The 27738-nt window shown below is 38.6% G+C and overlaps 2 protein-coding genes across 5 annotated transcripts in view; both read right to left on the bottom strand.

The window, feature by feature from the left end:
- Positions 1-614: 614 nt before the first annotated feature.
- sav1 (salvador family WW domain containing protein 1) lies at positions 615-15686 on the bottom strand. Its single transcript, XM_041812823.1, has 5 exons — positions 15404-15686; positions 11940-12428; positions 5314-5584; positions 4835-4990; positions 615-2908 (listed from the first exon to the last, which is right to left on the bottom strand). The coding sequence occupies exons 1-5, from the start codon at positions 15495-15497 to the stop codon at positions 2692-2694; spliced, it is 1227 nt and encodes a 408-aa protein (XP_041668757.1). The 5' UTR covers positions 15498-15686; the 3' UTR covers positions 615-2691.
- Positions 15687-19070: 3384 nt separating this feature from the next.
- nin (ninein (GSK3B interacting protein)) overlaps positions 19071-27738 on the bottom strand; it is a 47168-nt gene continuing 38500 nt past the window's right edge. For 2 of the 4 annotated variants that reach the window (XM_041812733.1, XM_041812734.1), the window contains exons 24-26: positions 27256-27348; positions 21138-21254; positions 19071-19449 (exon numbers count right to left, since the gene is read on the bottom strand). In XM_041812733.1, the coding sequence (XP_041668667.1) occupies positions 19255-19449; positions 21138-21254; positions 27256-27348 (405 nt within the window). In that variant the 3' untranslated portion in view covers positions 19071-19254. Of the gene's footprint in view, positions 19450-21137; positions 21255-21360; positions 24851-27255; positions 27349-27738 lie in introns of those variants that run through there. The other 2 variants (XM_041812736.1, XM_041812737.1) reach the window with 2 other exon arrangements.

Genomic DNA, 27738 nt, shown 5'->3' with positions numbered 1-27738 from the left:
ACAGTTCTTTGATTGAACCAACTATTAACCAGCTCCAGTTCTAACCAGGCATCAGATCTGGAACTGACTTGTGGAAAAGTCTGTTAAAGGACTGTTAAATGCCATTTGTACCACTCTTTTGCAAAGTTATCATCTGTTAAATTGAATTATAAGCCATACTTAAATTTTGCAGACATAAAAATCTTGAATTTTCTCAGAACTCTGCCTTTAGGCACAACTATCTGTACAAAGGAGCTTTGTGAATACGGCCTCAGAGGGTTGAATCAGTTTAAAAAACTAAAAATGCACTGATGGGTTTTATGTTAGATTCAAAGAGTTGTTCCTGGAGCAGCCCTCGTTCATCCATTGCCACTTCAGTCAACTCTTCTTCACCTGGGAGTCAAGCTAACACTGTTTCAGACACGTAGATTCAGTTTCAAGAAAATACTAAATAAAGTTGGACCAAATTAATAATACAAGACTTGGAGTTATTTCTTTAAACACTCTTCATGTTGTTTTCAGAATTAGCTGTGGAGCAATTTAAATGAAAATCAGGGTCATAGTTTGGACACCCTTGGTTTAAGATTTAAAAGCACTAAAAAGCATCAATTTCAGAGTCAGACGTTCATTTTTCTTCACTGCAGACTTTATTGCTTTTGTCCTGTATTTGATATCCACAAACTCAGATATGTACAAACTGATGAAAAGATGTGATCGAGACGTTTGCATCTTTGAAGACTCGATGAAGAGGGGTTCCTGGTAAATATATTCCACTATTACCGGATCAGCAGCCCTTTAGAGAAATGTCTTGGTCTCCCAAATTAAAACACAAATTTATTCTGCTGTGATTTTTTTTTTAAAATAAAGCATTTATCTTTTCTGCCCCTGGTGTTTAAATTGATAGAAAGAGACAGCAACCAAGACTAGTCAGGTCGAGTCAATCTGTGCAACGATTCCCAACGTGATTCCCTAAAATAAAAGTCTGCAAGATATTGCATTTTCACAACATAGGGTCAGTGTGTGGAGGCTCATTGATGACGGTGCTATCACAACGATAGCATCAGCAGGAAACAGCTGTGGAAAATTATTAGCATTTTGCAGCACAACAGATGAACTTTAAAGAGATACCCGCTCGGTTGTGCAGAAATTATGGTCATAATATATGGCTTAAGGACAAAAAAATAAATGTTGACATCTAAATTTGGCAACTAAAACCAACTGTCTATGTGTGGGGAATAAATTTACTGATGCTGCTTGATATAAAGAATTTCTGATGACCGTGTTTTTTTTTTTTTTTTTTACATATTCTCAGGGAGATTATGTTTTCCAAGCAAGTCTTGAAAGACCCAGATTAATACTTTATTAATCCTGAGAAAAATTCAACCCACAACTGGTCAAAAAAAGAGCTGAATGTGTCTCAAAAGCCACAGGCTCAGTATCACTGTCAATATTTTTTTTTTTTTGTGAACAATTGCAAATAAGATGACCTGAGAGCAGACAGAGCCTTGCCTCCTCTCAGGGTTGGGAATCGATGGTCTAGATTGTTGCCAGCTTTTCTTAACTTACAGAAATGTCAGTTTTCCTGTGATAACAGGATAATTTCAGCTGTTTTCTCTGTTTCTAGGCTTCTCATTCTGGGATAAGTAAGCAAAAGATTGTATAAACACTAACAGAAAACAGCTGTAAATTATTCCTAAACACAGGAGTATATAGGAATATGTATGCATGTCCCCCTCAGGCTTCCATACTAAACATAATCTCCATTATAAAAACATTTCTGATTAGCTCAAACTGATCGACTGGTGATCAGCGGAATATATTTACAAGAACCTGCTCCTCATCCCAACGTCAGTTCATAAAAAAGGCATTACCAAAGCAAGAAATATTCAGAAATATTGTAAAGAAGAAGCTGAATTGCACTTATTTGGCAAACTTTTTGTATTTTTAGTGTTACAGTTCCAGTAGCTTATTCGTTTCATTCACACACTCGATCACACATAAAATAAGAATATTCCTGACTTACAGTAATGCCAAGAGATGCTCAAACCGCCGCATCAAACTTGATGCTTCTTTCCTTTCATATAAATATCTGTGAAAGTTTTGATGGATTGTCATATAAAGAGGTCATAAAATACAAAAATGCACACTTTCTGTTTAATGTTGAAGTGTGCGGTTTCAGTTTATGAGGGTAACAAAGCAAAGAGGAAATATATTTCAAACATGAGAAGAAGCTGCCTGTCGTTTTCTCCCACAGGACAGGATGGCGCGGGTAGCTGGTGTGTATAAAACATGAGCAGACATCGTTGAAATGCTGCGTTTAATTTGAGTCCAAAGGCACAGTCTCAGGAGGATTTGGACAAATATCTGTAGTGTTCAGACTCTGTTCAGCTCAGTCGTATAAACAGAGTTCTCTGGCTCTACATGTGGTTCGCTGTAGGTTCATTTTCTTCATTGGAGTGTTTTTTTTTTTTTTTTTTTCAGTCATGCTCATTCATGATTCAGTGTCACATAAAGAGGAGAAACCCCACCCCTCCTCGTCGATGCATGTATGACTTCTTGGCTGATATATTTGGATCAAGCAAAGGCACAGATGTGTTTTGGTAAAGAGGCAATTAGGAGCGACGATTTCAAAGGAAACCCCGACCACTCCTAAGCAGCGGAGACCTCAGAGAGGTGTGGCAGCGAGCCGTTCCAGCAGGGAACATAAACTCTTCACATGTTCCCCATGAAGTTCTTGTTGGGCTGCTGCTGGGCGTACCACTGCTGCCTCTGCTTACGAGCCTCCACCTCCGACAGCAGCGCCTGCCGGTACGCCTCGTACGATTTGACGATGTGCTCCAGCTCCTTCATGAAGAGCAGCTTCAGCATGCCCTGATACGTGTCCAAGTCTGCCAGCTGGAACAACTCCCACTTCAGGATGTGGTCGTACCTGACGCACAGGGAACAGATTTCAGCCACTTTAATCCCTTTAACTCTGAAAGAGTCACCAGTGTTTCCACTATATGTTTACTGGGATGTCACTAGAGCAGTGGTTCCCAGCCTGGGGTCTGGGCACCCCTAAGGGGGGCGCCAAAGATCTCAGGGAAGGCGCAGGACCCTGTCTGCTCTCACCTTGTCACATTTAGATGTACATACAGTGCTTAGCAAATGTATTAGACCACCACCCAAAGTAAGGTTTATGCTATATCTGTCTTAAATTAACAGCATTGGTAAAACCAAAATCATTTTTTATGTTTCTGCAATGGTTAATACACCAATATGTAGAAGCTCTTTAACCCAAATGATATTTTTAATACTAAAATATAATTATTATTGTTATCCATGAATTTTCAAATTTACTGATTTACAAAAAAACCTGAAAAAACAGTAAAGCACATTATTTTTTCTTGATTAATATGTCAAATTATAGTTATTTACTGGCATTCCTGAACAGAAAAAATCATTTTAGTGGTTGAATATTATGCTTGATTAAATTCTGACTTCTCAGAGAAGCCCAGGGAGCCGGCTTCAAATTTGGGTATAAAAAGGTGAATTCCGTTTGAAATTCCTCATTCCTGTTCAAAATGGTAAAATGTGGAGAGCTCACTGAAAATGAAAGAGTCCGCATTAAAGCACTTCATGGTGCTGGATGGTCTCTGAGACAAATATGACAGGTGGTCTAATAAATTTGTCAAGCACTGTATATATTTTTTAAAACACTGAAACATAATGTATTAGGGCCCACCTAAAAGCTGAAAAGAATGAAAAGAATCAGGGGTGCGCAGATGGGTTAGTGGTTTAAGATGAAACCCATAAACATGGGTAGCCCGGGTTTGAATCAGGCCTGTGGCCCTTTGCTGCACGTCTCTCCCCGCTCTCTTCCCCATTTCTGACTTGATCCTCTGTCCTCCTCTATAAAATAAAGGCAGAAAATGCCCAAAAATACGTCTTAAAAAAATAATAATAATAAAAAAAAGAAAGAAAGAAAGAAAAGGATCAGTTCATTTTTGTGTCAAAACATCAACATTTTTGGAAAAAATAAATTTTCAGAGATTTTAAAGTCGTATATTTACAAGTATCAAACTCAGAACTCCAGGGTTCAAAAAGTCAGAAATTTACAAGAAGAAACTTGACGTTTCGATGTTTCAAAAGGCCTAAATTTGGACACCACAAACTCAAAAATGTCAAGAAAGATGAAAACAGTGGTTGGATTTGGACTTTATAGTCTCAAAAATTCAAAGCTTTGGTTAGAGGAAATTTGCAACTTTTAAAGACAAAAAAAACAACAACCATTTTCTTTCTTGTAATTAACAACTTTTTAGACTTTAAAATGTTGAGTTTGTTTCTTAAAAATTAACAGATCCTCTTTATTGTGTATGTTGGGATTTTTTTCAACGAAAACAATTAAAATTGACATTTAATTTTCCCAATGGGTCTTGGGAGGGCTTAGCTTTTCCTAGATATGGGGCACTGCACTAAAGCGCCATCAGGCCAGGATGTGGTGCATCATGTCTCATACTCATAGAATTTTCTCCCTTAAAAATATGTTTTTAATTTTGTTCAAAATCTTCTCCTTGTGTTGTAAAATCTATTTCAGTTCAATTCCCAAGTTCATGATCATGATACAAAGAGCCAATAATCTCCATCCAGACTCCTTTAGGACACATTTGTCTCTAGATTCCATTCGATTTCAAGGACCTCAATAGTAGAAGCTGCACCAGCTTGAATTCATTTATAAAAACAAGCCAAACTTTGGTTTTGTTGTACCATTAAGCACGACAAAAACCTTAATTATCAGTCAGGGTGAGTTCTAATTTTCTAGATCAAGCCATTAATAAATTAAATCTTCACTAGTTGCTGGAATTAAATCACTCACTTAAGCGGGGCCCGGGCGTACACCTGCAGCCAGTCGGGGATCTCTGCTGTGTGGTACGGGTTTGCTGGTACCAGAACCGGCTGGTTCCTCTCTGCAGGACGTGGCTGATAGGTGACAGGGGGCGGTAAAGGAGGAGGCTGATCATAGCGAGGGACGCTGAAACAGATGGAGGTCATATAGTATTTATTAGAGGTTTAAAATTGTTTCCGATTGCTCAGGATTACTACAAAAAGGCTGCTTAAATGCCAAAAGAAGCTACTCTACATAGTCTTTTTCCCTTGTTGCAGTGACATTCATGTTGGGGTGTTGCTGTTTGAATCTGTAATTCTGGTGTACATATTATCAGCAACATACTAGATCCTTAATCCTCCCCCACTTGTTATTTTCCATTTCACTGCCATAGTGAAAAGGGGACCAAAAGCATGAAAGAGAACTGAGATAAACCACTGCAATACACTAATTTCTACTTCATGATTTACCTAGGAGCACAGGGGTGACGATACTGAGCCCTCTTGTTGATGTGATCCACGTAGTAGACCCCAAATTCGGCCGACTCCACCTTCTCCCAGCCTGGAGGGAGCCCCTCCCTCTCCAGAGGGTGGCTCCAGTGTGTGGTGTTAGTGTTGTGGTCGATGTAGTACTTCCTGCCTCGGATTGTCCAGTCGACAGTCCAGCCGGCAGGAAGTGGGACGTCCTCTCCCGTCAGACTGGAGAGGTTCCCAAGGGACTTGGCCTGGATTCGACCTATGCCTGATGGAAAACAAACATTTCTCTTTAGAGTCACAGAGGCAGGGATGTCACTCCAAACATGCAGAGAAACAGCTGGCTGCACACAACACCGCTGGGAAATGAGAAATATTCAGGGAAAATTCAGAAGATCAGCATGTGTGGGAAAGTGTGGTTTAAAGGAGAGGAATGTCCAGTATTTAAAAAAGGTCACTGATTTGAAAACAGACCATGCAGGAGACAGAGGAATAGACAAGTTCTCTTCAGATGCATGAACAGATCTTTAGGATTTGTTCATACTGCAGGAGGTCTGATCTTTGAACTGAGCTCAGCATGGGATAAACAGCAGTTACAACAATTCTCTTTAAGCATTTTCATATCAGACATGGTTGTCTTGCACCACGCAGGGTGTGATTGCTCCTCTTCCTCCCCTCTCCCCTGCAGGGTTGCGTTCACAGTAACACCATTCTGTTCCCAAGCAGACCTCTGCATGCAATCTGATACAAAAGGTGCGGGTATGCATGAAGTTGTTGTGCAAAACCACCAAGCAGCAAAAGTAAAAGAAACAGCCAAGACAACCACTCAGGTCAACATTAGTTTATGCTCCATATGGACAATTGCATCCATCCTAAAGGCTAGTTTGAATTTTTTATTGTTTTTAAAGACACTAACGACATCTTCCTACATGTACATCTATCATGCAGCTCAGAAGAAGAAATAGGCCCGTGCTGTGAAGATACCACGGCTTTTGAAGAGTGTCAGCAGTTCTGCAGGCACTGTAGCGTACCATCGTGATGAAGAGGGAGCTCAGCCAAAAGGCAAAGCTTTCGATGTACTGGTGAATACATGTCCCAACCCTCACCTGTTGTCATGAACTCTGGGTAATGACCGAAGAATGAGATCTCGGATACAAGCGGTCAAAATGAGATTCCTCAGGAGAGTGGCTGGGCTCAGCCTTTGGGATAGGGTGAGGAGCTCGGACATCTGGAAGGATCTGGAAGTAGAGCCACTGCCCCTTCACGCTGAAAGGAGATGGAGGGCTTCAGGGCACATCCTACTGAGAGGAGACCCCAAGGCAGACCCAGAACTTGCTGGATTATACAGCCCTTCTGGCCTGGGAGCACTTTGGAATCCCTCAGGAGGAAATGCAAAGTGTTGCGGGGGAGAGGGATGTCTGGGTTGACTTGCTTTGCCCGCTGTCGCGGCGACCCGACCCCGGATAAGGGGAAGAAGATGGATTCACTGTACGAAGTACTTGGGCATGGTTGCATTCACATCTCCAGCATGCCTTGCCTCAGTCCTCATAAATGATGCCCATCTCTTCAAGCGGACTTTGGCATGTTGCCTGAGTCCAGTGTGCTGGGGTTTAAACCAATCAAATGGACTGGACTTTGAGTAGAGTGTACTCATATCTGGACCACCCTTGCTATATTTTTCCAAAAATAAACTATGTAAACTATATGGTCTAACAGTTTGTTTAGATTCACTAAACACCAGGCAGCAACCTTTGCTGCAGCAAATTAAGTCAAAGTGAAAGAGACAAAAACTGCAACTGGTGTGTCCAAATGAGGCTGATGGCTTTAGTCAAGGAATCCTTGGTAACCTTTTATTAAAATGCTAAGTTTTTTTTACAGCAAAAATACATGTTTACAGCCTGATTCACAAACAGTTTTAGCCTCTACAGCTCCTTTATTTATTGGTCAAATTGTCCAGGGTTCAATTACTATAACTCAACTATTTAGATTTTAGGAAGGCTAATAAAACAACAATTATTCCAGGTAACAAAAGAAACTTTATGTTGGATTTTGGCTTTTCTGTTGCACAAAAATGGCATTTTATGGGTCTGAAAGTATGTGAAGACTGTAGAAAACAGCACAGTTTTTGCTAATGAGTAGAACACATTTCACAATTCCAATGTAGACGGGGACTTAATTTAGATTTACATATCTTATTTGCTCTAGTACTGCTCTTTAGGACATGTTGCTTACCCCTATCTAGATGGCATTTTTATATTACTTTCTAGCCATATATTTTTATTGCTATTCTAAACTTCTAACAGTTTTAATGTTACTGTAATGACCAAATTCCTCCCAGGACAAATAAAATATTTCTGATTCTTCTTCACACATGAGATCCCAGTGAAATATTTGAATTTCAAATCCACTCATGAACTTGAAAAACAGTGGCACCCTTAATTTATGGTGTTATATGGTTATGTGGTATGAAATAGCATCTTATTCTGACTGACACTGTTGGATGAATTGTAGGAAATGGGAGTGTTGTTCGGTTTGGGCAGCGAGGCAGAGAAAGAGAAAAACACACTGAACTCCCAAAAGCTTTGACAGCAGAGCGATTTCCTGCACTTTTACTAGAGAGTAATGTCAGACAGGAATGTGGCGCCAACAGCTGTGTGGATGAGTTAAACATAGTGACAAATATCATGACTCAAAGCCAGTGAGTCTGCAGGGACCAGCAGAGAGTTGAAAACACGGAAGAGCGTGAAAGGGAATGAAGGATCTCAGCAAAATGGCCGCTACAATCTGATAAATTCTACACAAGAGTGACAGCAACAGAGCTGGAGCTCTTTGCCAGCTGCTGAGTGAAGAGATGGAATGTGCGAGTGCTCTGCAGAAATGCACGCCGCCGCCTCCTCCACCACCTCATCATCATCATCATCACTGGCCTTTTCCTCAGAGACATGGCAAAGAGCCACAATCGCTGCAGACCTAAAACTCAGTGCATCACAGGAAATTCCCAAAAGAAAGCTAAGACTATAGACGCTATGATTGGGTGTCACCAGGCCAGAGTTTTTAACTGTGATTTGATTCAAGCTCAAATCAAACAGTATCAACACATTTTTAACACCACAGCAACAAAAGTAGAAGTCCTAGGCACCAAACATGAGGGAACTAATTTCTTGATTTTATGAAACAATAGGCAAACTCCTGTAAACTGTCTTAACTGCATAAAACGTGGACAAGATTAACAGTTTCCTGCAATTTCAAAGTGTCTGACAACGTTTTCTTGCACCTTTTCAAAAGAGGTGATGCCATCTTTAAGTTGAGGCCCTTTCTGATACTATCAGTCATAAAAATCACATAAACGGGAACATATGGCACAGGCAAAATATGAGAACTGAAAGTTTGACAGCCCTAGATGTAGACAGCTGTGACACAATAGTACTTTATTATAATTAGGTCAGTATAAGATAATCATTTCAGTATATTTCCCCAACATTTAAGGTTTTCCTCGGTAAATACTGAAGGGACTACAGACGTTCCAATACCATTTTTTCTTTTCTAATTCTGATACCAGAACTGAGTACCGATCTGAGACCAGTGTGAACTCTCTGGACTGACTCTGCTGTGGAAAACTGGCACATTATTTTAGCCCTACAGTGAACCCAGAACATGGCTCAATACAGAAGCCTCCCTGTGACCCTTAAAGTTGTTTTCCCTGTTAATATGTGGGTTTAACTGCTGAATATTACAATAACAGTGCCACAGAGGGCCACATCACAGGCTCTCTATCTCCCTTTCTCTCCTTTATGAGCTATTCACGTGTTTAAGCATGCACAGATGACAAAGCAAGAAGTGAAGATGGAATCTTTAAAGTCCCTGGGAAACTTAAGCCTCACTAGAAATGCTTCCATAAGGGTTAGAAGGCATGGATAGCGTCAAATGAGACGGCACAACAGCTGGCTTTAAGAGAAAAAATGTAAGAAGCCGTAATTTTTGGTTCAAATGATATTTTCCCTTTAATAACCTGCACCACCACAAATACATAAAGAGAATAATGAAGGCCATGCTCTTAATTTGCTGCTGCAGAGGGTCTTTTCTTTGGTTCTTCTTCGCTGTTCAAAAAAACGGTAGCTTGTGCAAGCAGCGTTTTCGAGCACTGAAGAAGAATTAATTTCTTTTATAAAGCTAACATACAGCATGGCTAAGTGAAGCAGAATATAAAGTTAAACAAAACAGTGTTGGAACAGTGCACAAACATGTACTCACCAACACCAATACACACATTTTAAGCAATATCAGGATCTCCATTACTGGTTTCAACTATACTGATCATTACTCAAACATTGGTCAGATTTTTGCAGAACGAAGACCATGTCCTGTACTTTCTAACAGTAACATAGCAATAAGTGCTTTTTAAAAAGGCTTCCGGGTTTGCAGGTTTTTGTTAAAATCAACTTTGAAAAAGATACATGGATGTCAATACTGAATGCGTCAGAGATACGAATAGAAATTTACTCATTACTTCCTACAGGCTTCTGATTTTTATCTAAACTTAACACAAAAAGTAAGGCAATTTGTGTTTGGTACATTATTTCTTTGTTGTAACAATGCTTCTTGGTAATAAATCTTATACCGTTGGAAAGCCTGTTTATCACCCTTTTAAATGATGCCACATTTGTAAGGATCATGCATTTGTGGGATGAGCAGCAGAGCTGAGTATGTGGGTTGGGCTCATGGAAAATGTGCCAAATCTTCTCTGCCAATGCCAAACAGCTGATTCTGCCGTTGACTCTTGTTGGATGTTTGATGGATTGGATGACTGAAGTCTGAAGAAACAAGACATACTGACAATTTAACAATTTATTCATTTAACAAACAGGAGCCTCAGTAACTTGTGGAAGCACCATACACAGCCACAACAGCCTGGCTCCTCCTCCTCATGCTGGTCACCAGCCTTGTCACACACTGCTGTGGGATGGCATCCCATTCTTCAACCAGCATTTGTCGCAAGTCAGCCAACGTAGTTGTGTTGGTCACTCTGGCACGAACAGCACGCCCAAGCTGATCCCACAAGTGGTCAGTGGGGTTAAGGTCAGGACTGCTGGCAGGACGTCCCATCCTCTCCACTCCCAAATTCTGGAGGTAGTCTCTGATAAACCCCGCTCTGTGGGGGGAGCGTTGTCATCTTGGAGGATAGAGGTCTTGTTGACAGGGTGAGAAAACAGTATTCTTGGGGTGTTGTCTTCTTGGTATGCCCACTTCCTGGTCTGTCTCTGACATTCCCCGTTACATGGAACTTGGCCTTCAGTTTGGAGATGGTACTAGGGTTCACTCCAAACAATGCTGCAAGTTGGTTTTGCTGAACACCAGCTTGAAGTTGCCCAACCGACGGGCCCTATCCAGATCAGCCAAACATGGCATGCCGATTCTTGAAGCAGACATCTACTGACCACTGTAGCAGGGCCCATGCTCACAGATGCTGCTAATAAGGCACCTGTTTGGCAGCACCTGGGAGTACCAGAAGCTCAAAACAAGAGTCAATAGCAACAGCAAAATAAGCTGTTTGGCATTGGCAGAGAAGATTTGGCACATTTTTCAAGGGTGCAACCCACATACTCAGCTCTGCTGCTCATCCCACAAATGCATAATCCTTACAAATGTGGCATCATTTAAAAGGGGAATAAACAGGCTTTCCAACAGTATAAGATTTATTACCAAGAAGCATTGTTATGCTATGATTGGACAGTTGTCAATTTAAGGGGAAGGAATAGGTAATTGGTGATTTTTTTTTGAAGTGCTACTTGTGATTTTGTGTTATTAAAGAAAGAGAAGACATTAAAGCATAAATTTCACACAGCTGCAAGTAAAATGTATTTTTCCTTAATGAAAGGTAAAAAAAACCCCTTTAAAATAGACATGCATGTTTTGATACTCCACATACAAATGAGCAGCTGCCTCTGTCAGAAAACTGTCAGCTGACTAGAGGCGATGAATGCTCCACAGAACCCGTATTAGCATTAACGTCTATAATATGATGTTAGAGAAAGCAGCACCCACGCATACAGATGATTCATAGAACTGAGCCGCCTGATGCTGACACATTTGACTGGGAGCGGTCTGAAAATTGCCAGTTTACCAGCAGAAAGATTGAGCAAACAGAGGTGAGAATGCAGAACTCCTCGTGGTCCTTTAACTTGACTCCAAACAAGGTGCTAGAGACAAAACAGATGATGAATCATTCTTATTTTAATTGAGGAGTTCTATTTTTTTGTGAGGAGACCCCCCTTCTAAGGCCAAGCTAAGCTTATGTTAGTCTAAATAAAAATTATACATATTAAAATGTGTGAAAGAATCTTTTAGAGAATTTAAATGCATGTCATTATTTAATTCTTCATGTTTTCCTCATTGTTAGGGCACTTTGCAGAATTTTCTAAATGTAAATGCTATGATGAGGCTTTATTGTCATTATATTGAGGTGCAACAAAACCATGCAATGAAAACAAAGATGTTATTCAATGTAGAATAAAAAATGAGTGACTACATTCATGTTGTCAAAGCCTTTTGTCACCATTCCACTGTTCTCTTTGCTAAATAACAGTACTGAATCATTTATGGGGTAGATAACACTTCATTTTTACCTGAAGGTGGTCTGCTTGGAGCTGGAGGAGTGTGCTGTCGGGGAAGTCTTTGGAAGTTGTGTTCATTGTGCTCATAGTATCTATAGTCCTCGGGAAAGCGGTCTGGGACCCTCCTGGGCTGCTGCCGCTGCTGTTGGTGCTGCTGGTTGTCAAAGTACGGTTCAGAGGGGTAATAATACCGGGCAGCATCCCCGTTCTCAGACATGGGGCTCACGTCTGTGAGAAAAGACTGTGAGGAGCCCCCATACTCATGGGGCAGGTCTCCCAGGCTGCGGGGCAGGTATGGAGGTGCAGACATGCGGTGGCTCTCTCTGCGGGCCACCTCATGAGGAGGCCTCTGCACAGGGGCGCGGAGAAAGCTCTTGTTGCGAGACACCACAGGCTCCCTGTTGGGCGGCACAGGGTAGGCAGAGGGCCCCATGTCCGGCAGGGGGACCTCTGCTCGTCGGGGAATAGTAGGTCCATGACGGATGAATGAGGGCATAAGATCTGCAGCAAAGTAAAAGAAGCAAGAACAACCATCAATGCCAACCAACACTGTGGTGCAGCAGAAATACAAGCAAACACAGGAGTTGTTTAAATAGGCACCCATGCTCGAGATCGATGCCAGTGTCCACTTTAGCAGTCCTTTTACCCTAGAAATCCATTTAGGCATGACATTTCAGAGGACTATTGCAGATACAACACAAAAAACTTTGCTGCAATGTGTAGTACATTATTATAGAGTGATCTGACAATTCCAAAGTATGAATAGTTTTTATAAAATTAACTTTAATTCTTTGCACTTATCATCTAACGTTTTTCAACTGAACAGGGTTTTAGGAGTTGCCTCTGACAGTAGCATGACCTTTTAACAGAGATGTGCATTCCTTCTCTTGCTCAGAAATGTGTCAACAATCACAAGGCTTTCATGAAGTGGAAGCTGTCAGTTTAAAGTTAACTAGTCACCCGCTTTTCCTGCACATTTTAGATTCATTTAAGAAGCGTATCAACTTTACATCAGGTTATTTTAGTTTCAAAATGTTTACTCACTCCTTAAACACAAAACCAACCTCCTTATTTTGGTGGAATCAAATTTTATTATACTGGAAATTCTTATAAAAAGGTCAGTCTTTGGAAAGTCAAATTGGAAGACCTAATGAACCTAATCGGATTACTAAGAGCAACTTTTATTATGTTTAGCTGTTATGAAAGTTCTGTGACCTAGGTTTTACACTCGAAGTCTTGAAGTGTTTGAAGTGGTAAATATAAATCCCTCTGGCGACAGTTTTTTTTTTTTTTAAACATTGAATCAGTTATATCAGTTTTTCTGGAAGCTATTTTAATTTAGTCAGTCTTTTGTTGGAAATACGTTTTGGTTTTAGTCACATTTTAACTGAGGTGCATGATGAGATCGACATGTTATCAGTAGCAGTAGACATGAACATTTCTGCTGCTATTTACAACTGATATTTTGGCCTAAAAATCCCACTATATCAGCTGTAAATACCAGCCTCACAAACAAACAGGTTAGTGGAGTTTTAAGCTGGACCAACAGACCTACATAAGCAGAAGTCTTATTCTTTATTCATCATGATACCTTATATTTTGAAGTGGGTTTTAAGGACTGAAATATGTTAATTTGTCCATCCCCAAACTTTAAACTGTGTGTTTTAATGACGGTAGTTTTAAGTCTGACGTAGTTGAATATCAGTATCGGCGAAAATGTGTAAATATCAGCACATCAGGTAAATACAAAATCATATATCGAGCATTTCTAGCCTTTATAGCTTTAGTCTAGCTCTAGTCAATGAAAAATGAAAAACATTTCAGTGCAGTTTTAGACCTTTAAAGTCCTGTCATTTTAGTCACAACTGTTAGTCACAGCATTTAGTTTCTTTGAACTAACTAAACCAGTTGAACTGTACAAGTTATACACATGTAAAACACTCATTATAGAGCACTATAAACAGTTAAATTAATATGAACTACACTGATTAAAATACTGATATACATTAATTTTGAGTCAAGCAAAATTATGGATTTTAAAGTCCAATGTCAGTCTTGTTTTAGTCTTCTTGATAAAAGTTTAAACTGCCTTTAGTCTGAGTTTTTTAATCATCAAAAATCTACTTCAAGCCATTCTGAGCCTAGTCTTTATGGAAAAAGGCAGTCCCATTAGATTTTTCACTCACAGTTTTAGTTAACAAAATAAACTGCCCCATATGTGTGTGAAAAGCCCTGGATCATGTCATTTTTTTCTTCTCATTTGGACAATGGTAACTCTGGAAATACCAGCCTTAATCATAAATAAACCACACACCGAAATGTTGTACCAAGAGTTTTGACGTGTCTTTAAAAAGGAGAAATTTGCTTGACTTAGCTTCTACAGCCTTTACTCATATATCAAATCGATTTTTTCAAATAGTTTAAGCACACAGGGATCATGTTTCTCTGCTATACGGCTAATCTTCTGTTTATAAACCGGAAAGCAGCCAAAGATCCTCAAGGCCCTTGAATTTGTTCCACAGACCGTCCTAAAGACTAAAGCTGACTTTGACCTCTGTTAGAGAGCCTGAACCGTGCAACTAAATTAGTTTCATCTTTTAAATCTCCTCAAGCAACTCTTCTGTTTTAAGACTTATCTAAGAGTCAAACATTGGGGAGTTTTGTAAGTGTGTCTAACTTTTAACGTGTCTGATGTGGTTTTTAAAGGATATTCTGGAGAGCTATATGACTCACAGTATTGATCAATTTTCCATGAATAACTCTGAATCAGAATCAGGAATATTTTACTAATTCGTAGGGGAACTCAAGCCTTGCCAGTGCTTTTGTAAATAATGCAAGCATTAACATACAAGATATAAACTAGATTTATTAAATACAAAATATTCCAGTGATATACTACACATTGTACTAGAGTAAGGGGATATAAGGCCAGAAATATTTAAATTATAATAAATATAAGAGATTTACTCATCCATGCATCCGGATTAAAAAAATGTGGTAACACGGTATCTATAAAGAGTTAATTATAAATGCTATAATGACATAAATAAACCAAAACAGATGGAAACAGCCGTCGCTTTAAATCAATGTACAAATGTAAAATAGCAAGTAAGAGTTCTTGGAGTATAACTGCAGTAAATGAAGTGCTAATATAAACTTTTACCGAGTCAAATTGTTATTTCCCATGCCATAAACTGATTATTAACCGTTATCTCAACTTTCCCCTAGCCTTGCAGCTAACGTCTGACCATATAGCTAACGATGCTAACTTAGTTACCAAGTTACGTGGTTATCGTTGAAAAACATAAATACTGTTAGTCTATAAGCTTTAGAGCAACGTTAATGTAGCGTTCTGCCTTCATAAATTAACTTTACCCGGGTTACTCTCTTCAGTTAAAACTTCTTGACACTTTAACGCTATCATGCTACGTTGATGCTAGCCCCTAGCTAGCTGGCTAACCACTTGTTGCGCTTACTTCTGAGGAGCGGCGACGTTTCCTTCTTCACATATTTCCCGTGTACCTCGGCTGGTTTTGACGCTTCGTTTTTACTTTTCTTTCGTGAGAGCATAACTCAAGGCTCGGACACATCAACAACGCGGCTCTGTAATGTCATGGTACGTCTCCTCGACTCTGCAACCATCCCGTTCAGCTTTCACAGCGCGGAGAGTAAACATTTTTTTAGCTTCTGATTAGCCGGCTAGCAGCTAGTTAGCCAGCTAACTGTAGCTAACAGATGAGTCCTCCTCCCTCCGCTGGTCCAGACCTTTCTGGGCACCGCTGCTCTCCCAGAGAACATCCTCACTGGGAGCGGTTCCTGTACGGTCCTGCCTCCTTCTACATCCATTTCCACTAATGCTGACAACACTTTAATAATAATAATAATTAAAAAACCACCAAACCTACTTTCAAAATCCTACTTTCCATACTGTAACAATCCCAAACAAATACATGAATGGAGAAGAAGAATGGGACACTTATTAGATGAAAAATGTAAAATTAGAGGAATATCTAATAAATTCAATTTTATTTAGCTTTAACCATTTTCTGCCTTCTTCATTTAATTCCATTAAACCTGGCTAAGTAGTTGATAATTACCAATCTAAGTGGTACGGTGGCCCTGAGAGTCCACTGCAGAAAAATAAAAAGATGATTTGATGAATTTAAATTAAAAAAAAAAAAATGGAAAACTATTTCATAAACCGTTAAAAATACATTAAAAATTGAACACAAATTACATAAATGCAAGAACATTTTGTAAAAGAAACAACATGGGCCATGTTGTAACACTGCATAATTTTGTTTTACCAATTGTTTTTACATTTTAATGTATTATATCCACCTTACTCCTCGTCCCCATGATCTTTGCGTGAAATATGGGCGCAGCTTTTGATCCCTTCTATCTAAATGGGACTTTGCACTGAATACGAGATGTGAAACCCGATTTTTAGAGCAATTTGGACATTAAAATATGTAACTTTCAACTGCTTCACCTCAATTGCGACATCATTATTTCTCTGCCCTTTACTAAAGAGTACAAAGTGATGACATTACCTCAGATAACCCGGACAAGCATATTTAGCTAACTTTATTAGCTTCATATCAGTATAGTAATAATTTATAAACGATCACATTTTGTTAAATGAGTTTGGACACCACCTTCAGATAACATTTCTAGTTTTTGAAGTTGCTGAAATCCTTATTCCACCAACTAATCCCTCTTAAAATGTGGGAATTATATTAAATAAAATCATCCATGACTGAAGTTGTCAGCTCTTCAGTTTGGTAAATGCCAAGTTTTGAATTAATGATGAATTAATATTGAAAGAATTACATCCCAAATGCATTTAAACAGTGAACGACATGTTTAAAACACTGTTGTTAAAGACGTATATTTAACTTTGTCACATAATTACTACCACGACCGAAGCACCAGGTACTGAGCATTACAGAATATATTATTTAAACATTCAGCTCATTTAACTTTATTGAGTTAACAAAAATGAAGCAGTATTTGTTGCAGCAAATATTTATTTCAGAACAACCACTGCTGACGCTAAATAACTTTAGTAATCCCCCTGGAAGAATCGCGTTTTGCTATTATTGCTACTTTATGGGAAGTTCCAACCACATTTATCGCAGTAGATCCCCTGGAAAAATGTAGTATCCACCTTATATACTTACTTACAGCTTACAAAACAAACAATGTGAACATGTGATTTCAAAAATATATCAGTATTTACAAATCCGCGGTGAATTTCTATCAAACAACTTTCGTTCGTAGTTAGCATCCATCGTTAGCTGCTGTATTAAATTACATGTAATTATGTACTTCTGCCTTAGCACTGGAAGTTTCGCCCATATTCAGATTTACAGTAGCGGCCCCAGGAATAAGGTGGATATACATTTATTTAATGAAATACTTTTATTTTCTTGTGTTTCATAAAATATTTATCAATTCCATTAACTATCTTTGAATTTGTTGAGATCAGTGCCACACAGTTAATCCCATTGTAATTGCAATCTCGATGTCAGACTGTGCAATACATAGTTGCATAAGAGGCTGCAATTATTTTTATATTAAGTAGTACTGTAAAAGTTTTCAAAAATGCCTGCAGAAAGGCCTTAACATTTACATCAGGACCACAGTTTCACTATGTAGAAGCACCTTGATTTTCATAAAAAGGGTTTTTTTGGGGGGAATAAAAGTTGTTTTAAAAAAAGTACTGTGAAAATTCTGTGTTTTTTTATGCTACTTTATATTTGTATGTTTCGAATGGAGAAATACACACGTCTATCATTCTCTGTATTTTCCTTGCTGACCAATTGTGTGGACTCATACCATTTATGCATTATATATTGTTCTCACAATACTCTCAATTATAATCACCATTGCACATTATTACCAAATTGTGCAGCACTAACTGAGGTGGGTTTTTTTTGCATCTAGTGAAATGTTTTTGCATTTGACCGTCAGGGCAACCATAACCACAATCCTGCGCTTTTTTTTTTTACCAATGTTATTGTTATACATTTGTATGTGGATGTAATTTCTTGTCTAATGCAAATATAGGTTAGTTTAAAAAAAAGTCTCCTGTGAGAACATGGATCATGAAGAGTAGTAATGGAAAATACATATACGGTAGCCCTCAGTCGAGAGTATACAAAATCCCATGGTTTTTTAAAAATTTCCCAAGATCTGAACTTTACTATATTTTCGTCTCAGGACAACAATGGAAGGATTTTAAAAGAAATATGCACAAAAGTGCTACAATTTTTAAAGTACATTAATGATTAAAAATTCTGGAAAATCATTTAAAACCAGAAAGAAATAAAAAAAACCCTCAATTGATAAATTTTATTGACACCTGACTCACAAAACATTACCCTGCTCAGCCTGTTAAGTGCTGCAGAAGTCACAAAGAAAAGGTCCTTCATACATAATAGTATCAATTTACACATTGCAGTTTATCTGTTGCATTTAAATAGCACATACAGTTTTACAGTTAACATAACTTCAGATAGTTTTATAAAAAGCAAACATCAAAATGTTGCTGGGTTGTTTGACTTTTCTGTTTACATGATCTCAGCCCTGACAGCAGGCGTGTGTGCAGAAGGCCAAGACAAAGAAAAAACAGATTAACACGGTTAATCTCTGACAGCACAAAGAAACACTTACACAGAAAGTGCACTTCAGTATTGCTTTTCTCCTTCATAAGGGAAACGTATATACAGTCATGGACGAAAGTATTGGCACCCCTGGAATTTTTCCAGAAAATACATCATTTCTCCCAGAAATTGTTGCAATCAACAAATGTTTTTGGTATACACATGTTTATTTCCTTCATGTGCATTGGAACAACACAAAATTATTGGCACCCTCAACTTAATATTTGGTTGCACAACCTAGGAAAAAAATAACTGAAACCAATCACTTGCTATAACCATCAACGAGCTTCTTACACCTCTCAACTGGAATTTTGGACCACTCTTCTTTTGCAAACTGATATCCTGAGTTTTGTGTAAAATTATGTCAATTTTTTTCTTTTTTCTTCTGATTTTTATGTGTTGTTCCAATGCACATGAAGGAAATAAACATGTGTATACCAAAAACATTTGTAATTGCAACAATTTCTGGGAGAAATGGTGTATTTTCTGGAAAAATTACAGGGGTGCCAATATTTTTGTCCATAACTGTAAAAGGAAATGTTAAAATACGAATAGCAGCTACAGCTTTGAAAAATACTTAAAAATGACAAATTAATCTTAAAAAAGCAGATTAAGGTTGACTTTGGTTATTTCAGGTCTTGTCCAGAGTCTTTTTAATGTTAATAGTGATAAGGCAGTGCAGGGTTGAGCTCTCGCACTATCCTGTTAAGGCTGGAGATCTTTTCCTCCAGCAGGTAGTTCTTCTTCTCAGCGATTTTGTGTCGTTTCTCCGTGATCTCCAGAGCTTTGAGCAGCTGGGAGTTCTCCACGTACAGATCATTGATCAACACATCTGCTTTGCCGTTCTTGTGCAGCTGAAAAAGGCAGAGGCAGGAGATTAATCAGGCATACATAACACATTATTGCATTCAGAGATTAAATGCACTCCTATAGAAATGGACCTCTTTTAACCTAGAATGCATGTATGATAAGAAGGTATAAAATGTTAAGGAATAGGAATATGAGGCTACAATTCACACAGACTCCCCAAAACTGCTAACTGGAAGAACATTGCCTGGTCTGATCGGTGTTGATTTCCACTAAAGCGCTAGAATGGTAGGGATTTGGCACTCATGAAGTCACTTAAATCCCCTTATGTCCTTATTTTGATGCTCTTTTTGAACTTTAGTTCACTGTCTTGACTATGCCTGCATGCTTAAATGCATTGGCTGGTGCCATGTGATCGGCTGATCAGATACTTGTGCAAAGGTGCAGTTGAACAGATTTACTTAATAGGGTGGTTGTGTAGAATGGTTGCAAAACTGCTGTCAATTCCAGTCGACTCACTGATTGCGTACTCCCTTCAAGGATCATTTTGTGACCGTAACAGTGCATTTTAAGGGCTAAAGAAATCTACCTGACAACCCCAATCCCAAAAAAGTTGGGGCGCTCTGTAAAAAAGTAGGGACATGGTAACAAAAAGGCTTGAAAAGTAAGTGGTGCTAATGAAAAACAGCTGGAGGAGCATTTTGCAACTAACTGGGTAAATTGGCAACAGGTCTGTAACATGACTGGGTATAAAAGGGGCATTTTAAAGAGGTAGAGTCTCTCAGAAGTAAAGATGGGTGGAGATTTAATGAAGGTTCAAAGAAACACATCTTAAAATTGTGCAACAATTTCAGAAAATGCTCCTCATCATAAAATTGCAAAGGCTTTGAATCTCCCACCAGCTACAGTCCATAATATTATTAAAAGATTCAGAGAATCTGGAGAAATCTCTGTGAGCAAGGGACAAGGCTGAAGGGGTCCTCAGGGGCCACTGCATTAAAAACAAGCATGATTCAGTACTGGAAATCACTGCATGGGTCAGGAACACTTCCAGAAATCATTGTCTGTCAACACAGCTGGCTGTGCCATCCACAAATGACAGTTAAAGCTGGGTCATGGAGAGAAGAAGCCATATGTGAACAGGATCCAGAAACGCCAAACTCATTTAAATGGACTGATGCTAAATGGAAAACTGTTCTGTGGTCAGATGAATCTAAATTTTAAATTCCTCTTTGGAGCCACGGACACAGTGTCCTGCTGACTTAAGAGGAGAGGGAGCATCCAGCTTGTTCTCCTGGCTCAGTTCTAAAGCCTGCATCTCTGATGGTATGGGGTTGCATTAGTGCCTATGGCATGGGCAGCTTACACACCTGGAAAAGAACTATCAATGCGGAAAAGTAGAGAGGTTTTAGAGCAACTTATGCTCCCATCTAGACAACGTCTCTGTCAGGGAAGGCTTTGACTATTTCAGCAAGACGATGCTACACCACATACCACATCCATCACAACACCATGGCCTCACAGGAGAAAAATCCAGAACTTTCACAAACAGAAAACAATCCCACATCAGCTAAGAAGGGGACCACATTTTTCTCCCCAAACTCCAACAACTGGTCTCCTTACTTTCTAGACGTTCTCAGGCTGTTGTTAAAAGAAGAGAGGATGCTACACAACAGTAAACATGGCCCTGTCCCAGCTTTTTTGACATGTGTTGCTGCTGAGAATGTGTACTGACCTGGTCTTTGAGCTGAGCCACTTTCTCTCTGAGCAGCAGTTTGACGTTGCGCAGCGACAGCTCAATTTCCCTCATTCGCTCCTCCATTTTCTTCATCTTCCTCTCCCTCTCATCCTGCTGACAAGACAGTACGTGACATCAACAAAACGCTACAAAATCAGGATGAAACTTTATTTTATTTCCTCTTTGAGCTTAAGAACATGAGAGAAAACGGGAGATGAGCTTGATTAAATGAGCTGAGAGCTTTATTTGATCTTTAGTCAGAGTAAAATGCTTTCTGATACATGCCTTAGATGATAATTACTAAAAAAATAAATATAAATAGGTATAAAAGGATGTCTTGGATTCAAGATACCTCTACAAAATAATAATTTAATGCATAAATAAAACAAATACTATAAATAACAAAATAAATAAAATCTATACATGGTGCAAAAAGAAACAAAAAAGGAGACTCACTAAATGACACAAACTTAATAAATGATACAATGGCTCACTAATGATGATAACAGAAATATTATGGGCTTAAATACCAGATAAACATTCAAAAAATGTGACGTTTGCTTTTTTTCAGATAAAATATTCAAGAGGATGTTTGACTTTGGTTGTGCAGCAGCAGCAGCAGAGGAAACGGCAGCACACAGTCACAAACATAAAACATCAATATTAAAACATTCGACTACACAGAGTCAGAAATACAGACATAAACAGACAGAGGAACATTTGTACCTTCATTTAGAGATTTTCTAGAAAACTCTGACAGGACACTGGCAGAAACATCACCCAATAATCACAGGGTGAATCTGGTTGATTGTTAGAAACAGCCCAGAAGGCTGATAGGCACTAATCCCGCCTCCGTTTAAAGGAAAATTCTGGTATTCTTAAACTGTGGCCCATTTTTAAAAAATATTTAGGGGTCTAAATGAAGAAAAGGTTTGGAATCGCTCCAGTAGATTTCTTTGCAGCTTAAGAGCAGGCTATAACGGCTGAAACATAACCCCTGCTGGCAAATACATGAAGGACAACAATGTTCTTACATTCAAATAGTTATTAGCATATACAATACAGAGTTTTAATAAGACTTTTATTCCATCTTTAAATATTTTTTCCTAGTATGTTTACCAGTGTGTGGTTATAAAGTGGAATTACCATCCAAAGAACACTGAAGAGCTTTCTATAGCCCATTGCTGACAGGAACACACAACAAAAGAAAGGAAAAAAACAACAGACTGTAGTGTAACGGACAGCAGAGGTGCTAAAAACCTGGAATAATTTCCCTTAACTTAAGAAACTATCATTTTAACTGGACATTTTTAAATAAAAGATTTACTAAATGACTGATTTGTTTAACATCAGTTATTATACATATATTGTTTCATAGGTTAAAATCACTGTAATGGCTTAATGCTAAGTCTGTTAGCCTGTTAATGGAAATTTCCATTATGTATTAGCGTCAAGCTAAGAGACAATGAAAATCCTGATAAGTCTGAAAATATGAGCTTTTTAGAACTACCAATGACTCTCAAATGTTTATTTTACTAAAAAAGCACATCCCCACTTTAGGTAAGTGCGCAAAAAGTTCATATTTTTTATTTTAACACTGAAAGGCTCAAATATATGGGGTGATTTTTAGCCTAATTTAAATGTTTTGGCTTTTGTTTTACCTCCAGCTTAATCTTTAGTTTTGATTTAGTCTTACTAACACTGATTCTTATCAGTTTATCTTTTATTTTAGATTTTTTTGTGTCTTTTGCTGCATCTATTTAATTTATATAACAACTTATTTTCTAATTATATCATCTACTTTTAAAGTCATTTTCTTTGTGAAGCAGTTTTTATGCATGTAAGATGTTACACCAATAAAGCCAAGTTAAGTTGAGTAGGTCAGTGGTTCTCAACTGGTGGGTGTGGACCCAAAAGTGGGTCTTTGGGCCTGTTTCAGTGGGTTGTAAAAGCAGAGTTGGGTACCGTTTAGTTTTTTCCTAACACCGATGCTAAAATCTGATTAGTTGAAAAATATCAGAAAGTTTAGTCCTAAGATGACGTTACAAAAAGGACCCCTACAGAGACGAGACTGTTTGTTCAGAGATTTTTTAAAACCATAAACATTAAATCTCTTAAATTTAACCTGCCAGACTCCATTTAAGCCATTTTTAAAGTAGAACAGTCGTTGCTGCTTCTACTGCCACAACTCGTGGGTTTCTTTGTGTAGTTGTGTGATTCTGAAGTGCGCTAAGCTTTTAAGATTTGGAACTAAAAATAAAATTGTGAAATATGATAAAGCACAAATAAACCAACAGATTGAAGCAGCAGCTGATAAGCAACACTGACGTTCTACGAGGTAAAATTGCAGATTCTGTTAGCAGAGTTTGGTGGCTTATAAAAGAGAAATGTTTGTGGCTGTTTTAAGTCTTACTAGGAAGAACAGTCCAAGAAAACCATAAAAATGGGACATCAGAAATGATCCATTGCAAGTCACATCAATCAGTTTGTTTCCCACATTTATACGTTAGGCTTTACTTGTCAAATTTAATCATCAACCCATATTTTAGTCTGTATATTTCCATCTGATGTGCACGAAAGAGAACAGCTAAGATATATGTATTTATATAGACACCCACCAGTTTTTTTGTGGCTCTTGCAAAGGTATTTTATCACTAATTTGGCTCTTTGGATCAGCAAAGTTTAGAACCACAAAGAAAAACTATTATGAAGAACGAAGAAGACTGACTCTTGGTTGTATCTCGTTTTGGCTTCTAATGGATAAATATGAAATTGTTGCCACTTTTAAGTAGATTCTTTTCCTTGTAGGTAATTCCTCTATATTTTAATTGTAACTTAAATATCTTGTATGTTCTTGCTTTTTGGGGACAGATTTTTAATGCTGATGGAATTAAGTTCTACAACAATTTGATCTCTTTCTGCAGAGGTCTTTATTATAATATTATTTGAGACTTTAAAGAAAAATCTAAGCCTCTCAGTGACAATTACAAGAACTTTTAGTAGACACACTTGAATGGGGAAAGATTACGTTGCAGCCAATAGTGCATAAATCTACAAGAGTGATTCCAAATCCTTAAGCTTTTAAAAATAATTCAGACCCAAAATATGTTTAAAAAAAGGGCAATGGTGCAAAAAACCCCAAAACAAAACAAAAAAAACATGGAACTGCCCTTTAACACTCCCTGATGATAAGGCAAGCTGTTGCATTTGATTTAGCCTCTGAGGATGTTGGTTTAAACCCTGTTTTACACATTGATCATGGATACAAGTGCATCATAGAACAATGGAGGAAAAGCATTTAAAACATTCCCTGCTTGTTACCGTTAATGCACAGAGTGCAAAAGAGATCAGACTCCACAGAAAAGTCCAGAAACAACCCTGTACTCTTTTCAAAGATGCTACACTCCACTTGAAAAGTCTTTAAATCTAAATCCCATTGGGAAAAATCTCGTCTTCAGTGTTTTTCTGCCACCTAGCAGCAGAGAATAAAACTACACATTCATGCCTTCTGAATCAGGCTCCGTGTCAAAGTTCATCATCTCCTATAAGGATGCAGAAAGGATGCGCCACTGTCTGATTTTGGCTCCACACACAGCAGAGGAAGAGCAGGACGGACAGAGAGGAAAGAGCAGGGAAAGGCGCCGGTGTTAGAGTCCACCGATCCGCCGGTAGCTGTCTGCGTGAGCCGCCCGCTGCTCCGGCATCGGCCCCTGGAGAGAAAAAGGGAGGTACACTTCACCACGGCTCTACCCTCCTCTTCTTCTAATCCTCAACACCTACAGACCAGCTCCTTAACAAGACAGCCTCTTAACAGGCCGTTACACAAGTCTGTTACTTCTTAACATGAAAATTTAGTGAACCTTTTTACCATCATAAATGTGATCCTTCTTTCTATCCACATTTATGCTGACGTACTGATCGCTACAAGTGTCACACTGCTTATAAAATAACAACAGAAGGTCAGATGCTATAAAAACACACTAATGATGGGATGATGCACTGCAGATAAATCCAAACAAACTACGTCTGTGAGGTTTGTGGCGGTGACAGAATGAAGGAAAGGACGCCCAGCAGAACCACACCCACAAGATCACACCACTGCCACTAGGACACCAGCGGGATGGAAAATTAAATAAAGGCTTCAAAAATACACTGAACACCAAACCCAGAAGGTAAACACACAGACGACACGAGGAGGTGAGGATGGACGGGTGCTGAGGAGGATCTGTGACACGCAGCAAAATAAAGCACACCCACAAAACCAGAGCTCAAATAAAAGGTCATGGAAAACAAAAAGGATGACACTCAATTCAGGAGATTGAGGAGGGGAATGCTTGACTCTTCTGTGGATTTTAAGCCAAAAACATGAAATTTAGTTTAAACCATCCAGGCAGAGAGAGTTAGAGGGAACATTCTCTTCCCTAAAAGTGTTAATATATAAAACATAAACAAATGCATTTATGAAAAAAATAAATTCCAATGGTCAATAACAAGGGGCCACATTAAAGAAAAGAGAGCTAGATGTCAACAGTAAAGTCTTGTGTGTATAGTTGTAATCTTTGGGGAAAATAAACAAAAATTCATGATTTTCTTTACTTGCCAGACAGTGTTGGTCATACAGTAAGTTCTCTGTTAAGGGAGGTGTTCTCAACCTTTTCAGCCTGCGACCCCTAAAATAAAGGTGCCAGAGACCAGGGACCCCGTTGTACCTGAAGATGGCTGAACACAGCCATGCACATTCTGGAATAGTCATGTGGAAACAAGGCTGTCCACAAAGGGGATAAAGTGGAGAGCTTTCTGGGGCCCAGCCATGAACACATTTAAATTTTTTTACCTGAATAATAGCCACTGTTACCAAGGGAGTTTTTTGTTATTTGTGCCATAGTATTCTTAAAAATGTAAATCCAAAGGGTTTTAATTTCCCCTTCTTTTAAAACCAGGTTGGGGCTGAGTTTGGCCACCTTCTGCTCCTCACAGGCTGCCGTACTCTGTGCCTTTTGGAGTTTGGTTATGAGATTTTTAATTTGAAGTTTCAGAACCTCTGACTCTGTCCCCCTGATCCTGTGGTACATGTCTTTAACCTTCTATTTTCACTCATTTCCCCACCTTTTTGCTGCTTTTGCCAATTTTAGTTGTTTATCACACATTTCCCCCACCTTTTTGCTGCTTTTTTGCCAATTTTAATTGTTTTTCACCCACCCCCCCACCTTTTTGCTGATATCAGCCAATTTTAGTTATTTTTCACACATTTTCCCCCACCTTTTTGCTACTTTTTCCCAATTTAAGTTATTTTTCACACATTTTGCCCCCACTTTTTTTACTTAAAGTGACCAATCTTTTTGTAAAGTACTTTTACATTTTATTGTAAATTGTGTTTTTTCATGAAAATTCTTCTTTTGTAGGTAAAACTAATAGCTTATCTATTTAATAGTAGAAGATATTTGTTATGAAAAATATATAGGTTAATAAAAGCAAAAAAATAATTTTAACGTGTAATTTATTGCTTTTCAGCATCCACTGACCCGCATTTAGTGATTCACAAATGTTTGTAGAAACAGCCTTAAACTTATGCACGACTGTATTTGCAGCTGAATCAGTCCTTATTCCAGACCAGAGGAAACCAGCGTCGGCATGCAAAGCTGAGCAGCTCTGGTCTCTCTCATTACGGTCTCTTTTTGATTAAGAGCCCCCTGCCGGTGAAATTTATACATATAAACACAGCTCTGAATGTTTTATGGATGCATTAGTACTGACCCTAATTTATGGTCAAAGTAATCTTGTGACATACTGATTTACTTTTAAGGGGAACTCGACCCAACACTGTTGACAAATTTGCAAATTCAGCTGTCAGAGTCAAAAATGTAAAGATAAAACTAGTGTTGAAACACCTGCATTGACATCAGATTGCTTTAATGTGGCCTAAAAAGATGGCAGTGACTGAAAAAAGCCCGGAGTTGTTCTGATAGTTTTATCTGTAAAACTTCAAATCAGGAAAAATAAAAGATAACAAGATCTAAGCTTGCTATCACGTTTCTCGGCTAAAGCCCATGTATTTGTAAATACATGTTTTTATTCACAGGAATCAGCTATCAGGAAGGTTCAGGAGGTTCTGTACCTGCATGTTGTCTGGATCTTCAGCTCGATGCTGCCCTCTGGGCATCCTGTGAGGAGACGGAGGAAGAAGTCCCACCAAGTGAGCCTGAAACGACTGGAGAAGGTAGAATAATAAGTAAAAGAAGACAGCATATAAGGACAGCGGCAGCTGACGCTTCTGAAGACTGCAGATGACAGTCGAAACATGTCAAGGTAAAAACATCTCCTACAATAAACTGTCTGGAAAAAAAAGAAACCCAAGTAGATTAAAAGAAGACAGGGGTAGAGGTGTCTTTCAATTATTTGTAATAGAGTGGAAAATAAACGCAGCTCAAGTCAATAAATTTCATGGTAATGTCTTAAGTCAGGGGTGTCAAACTCAAGGCCTGGGGCCAAATCTGGCCTGTGGCACAGTTATATCTGGCCCACAAGATCATGTGAATTTTTCATTATAACTGGCCCACCAGATTCACTCCAGTATAAAAATGAAAAATTTGAATCTTGT

The sequence above is a fragment of the Cheilinus undulatus genome, linkage group 18, assembly GCF_018320785.1.
Source record: "Cheilinus undulatus linkage group 18, ASM1832078v1, whole genome shotgun sequence".
NCBI classification, from domain to species: Eukaryota; Metazoa; Chordata; class Actinopteri; order Labriformes; family Labridae; genus Cheilinus; species Cheilinus undulatus.
The sequence above is the reverse complement of the archived record's forward strand: the minus strand, read 5'-3'. Positions and strand labels throughout refer to the sequence as shown.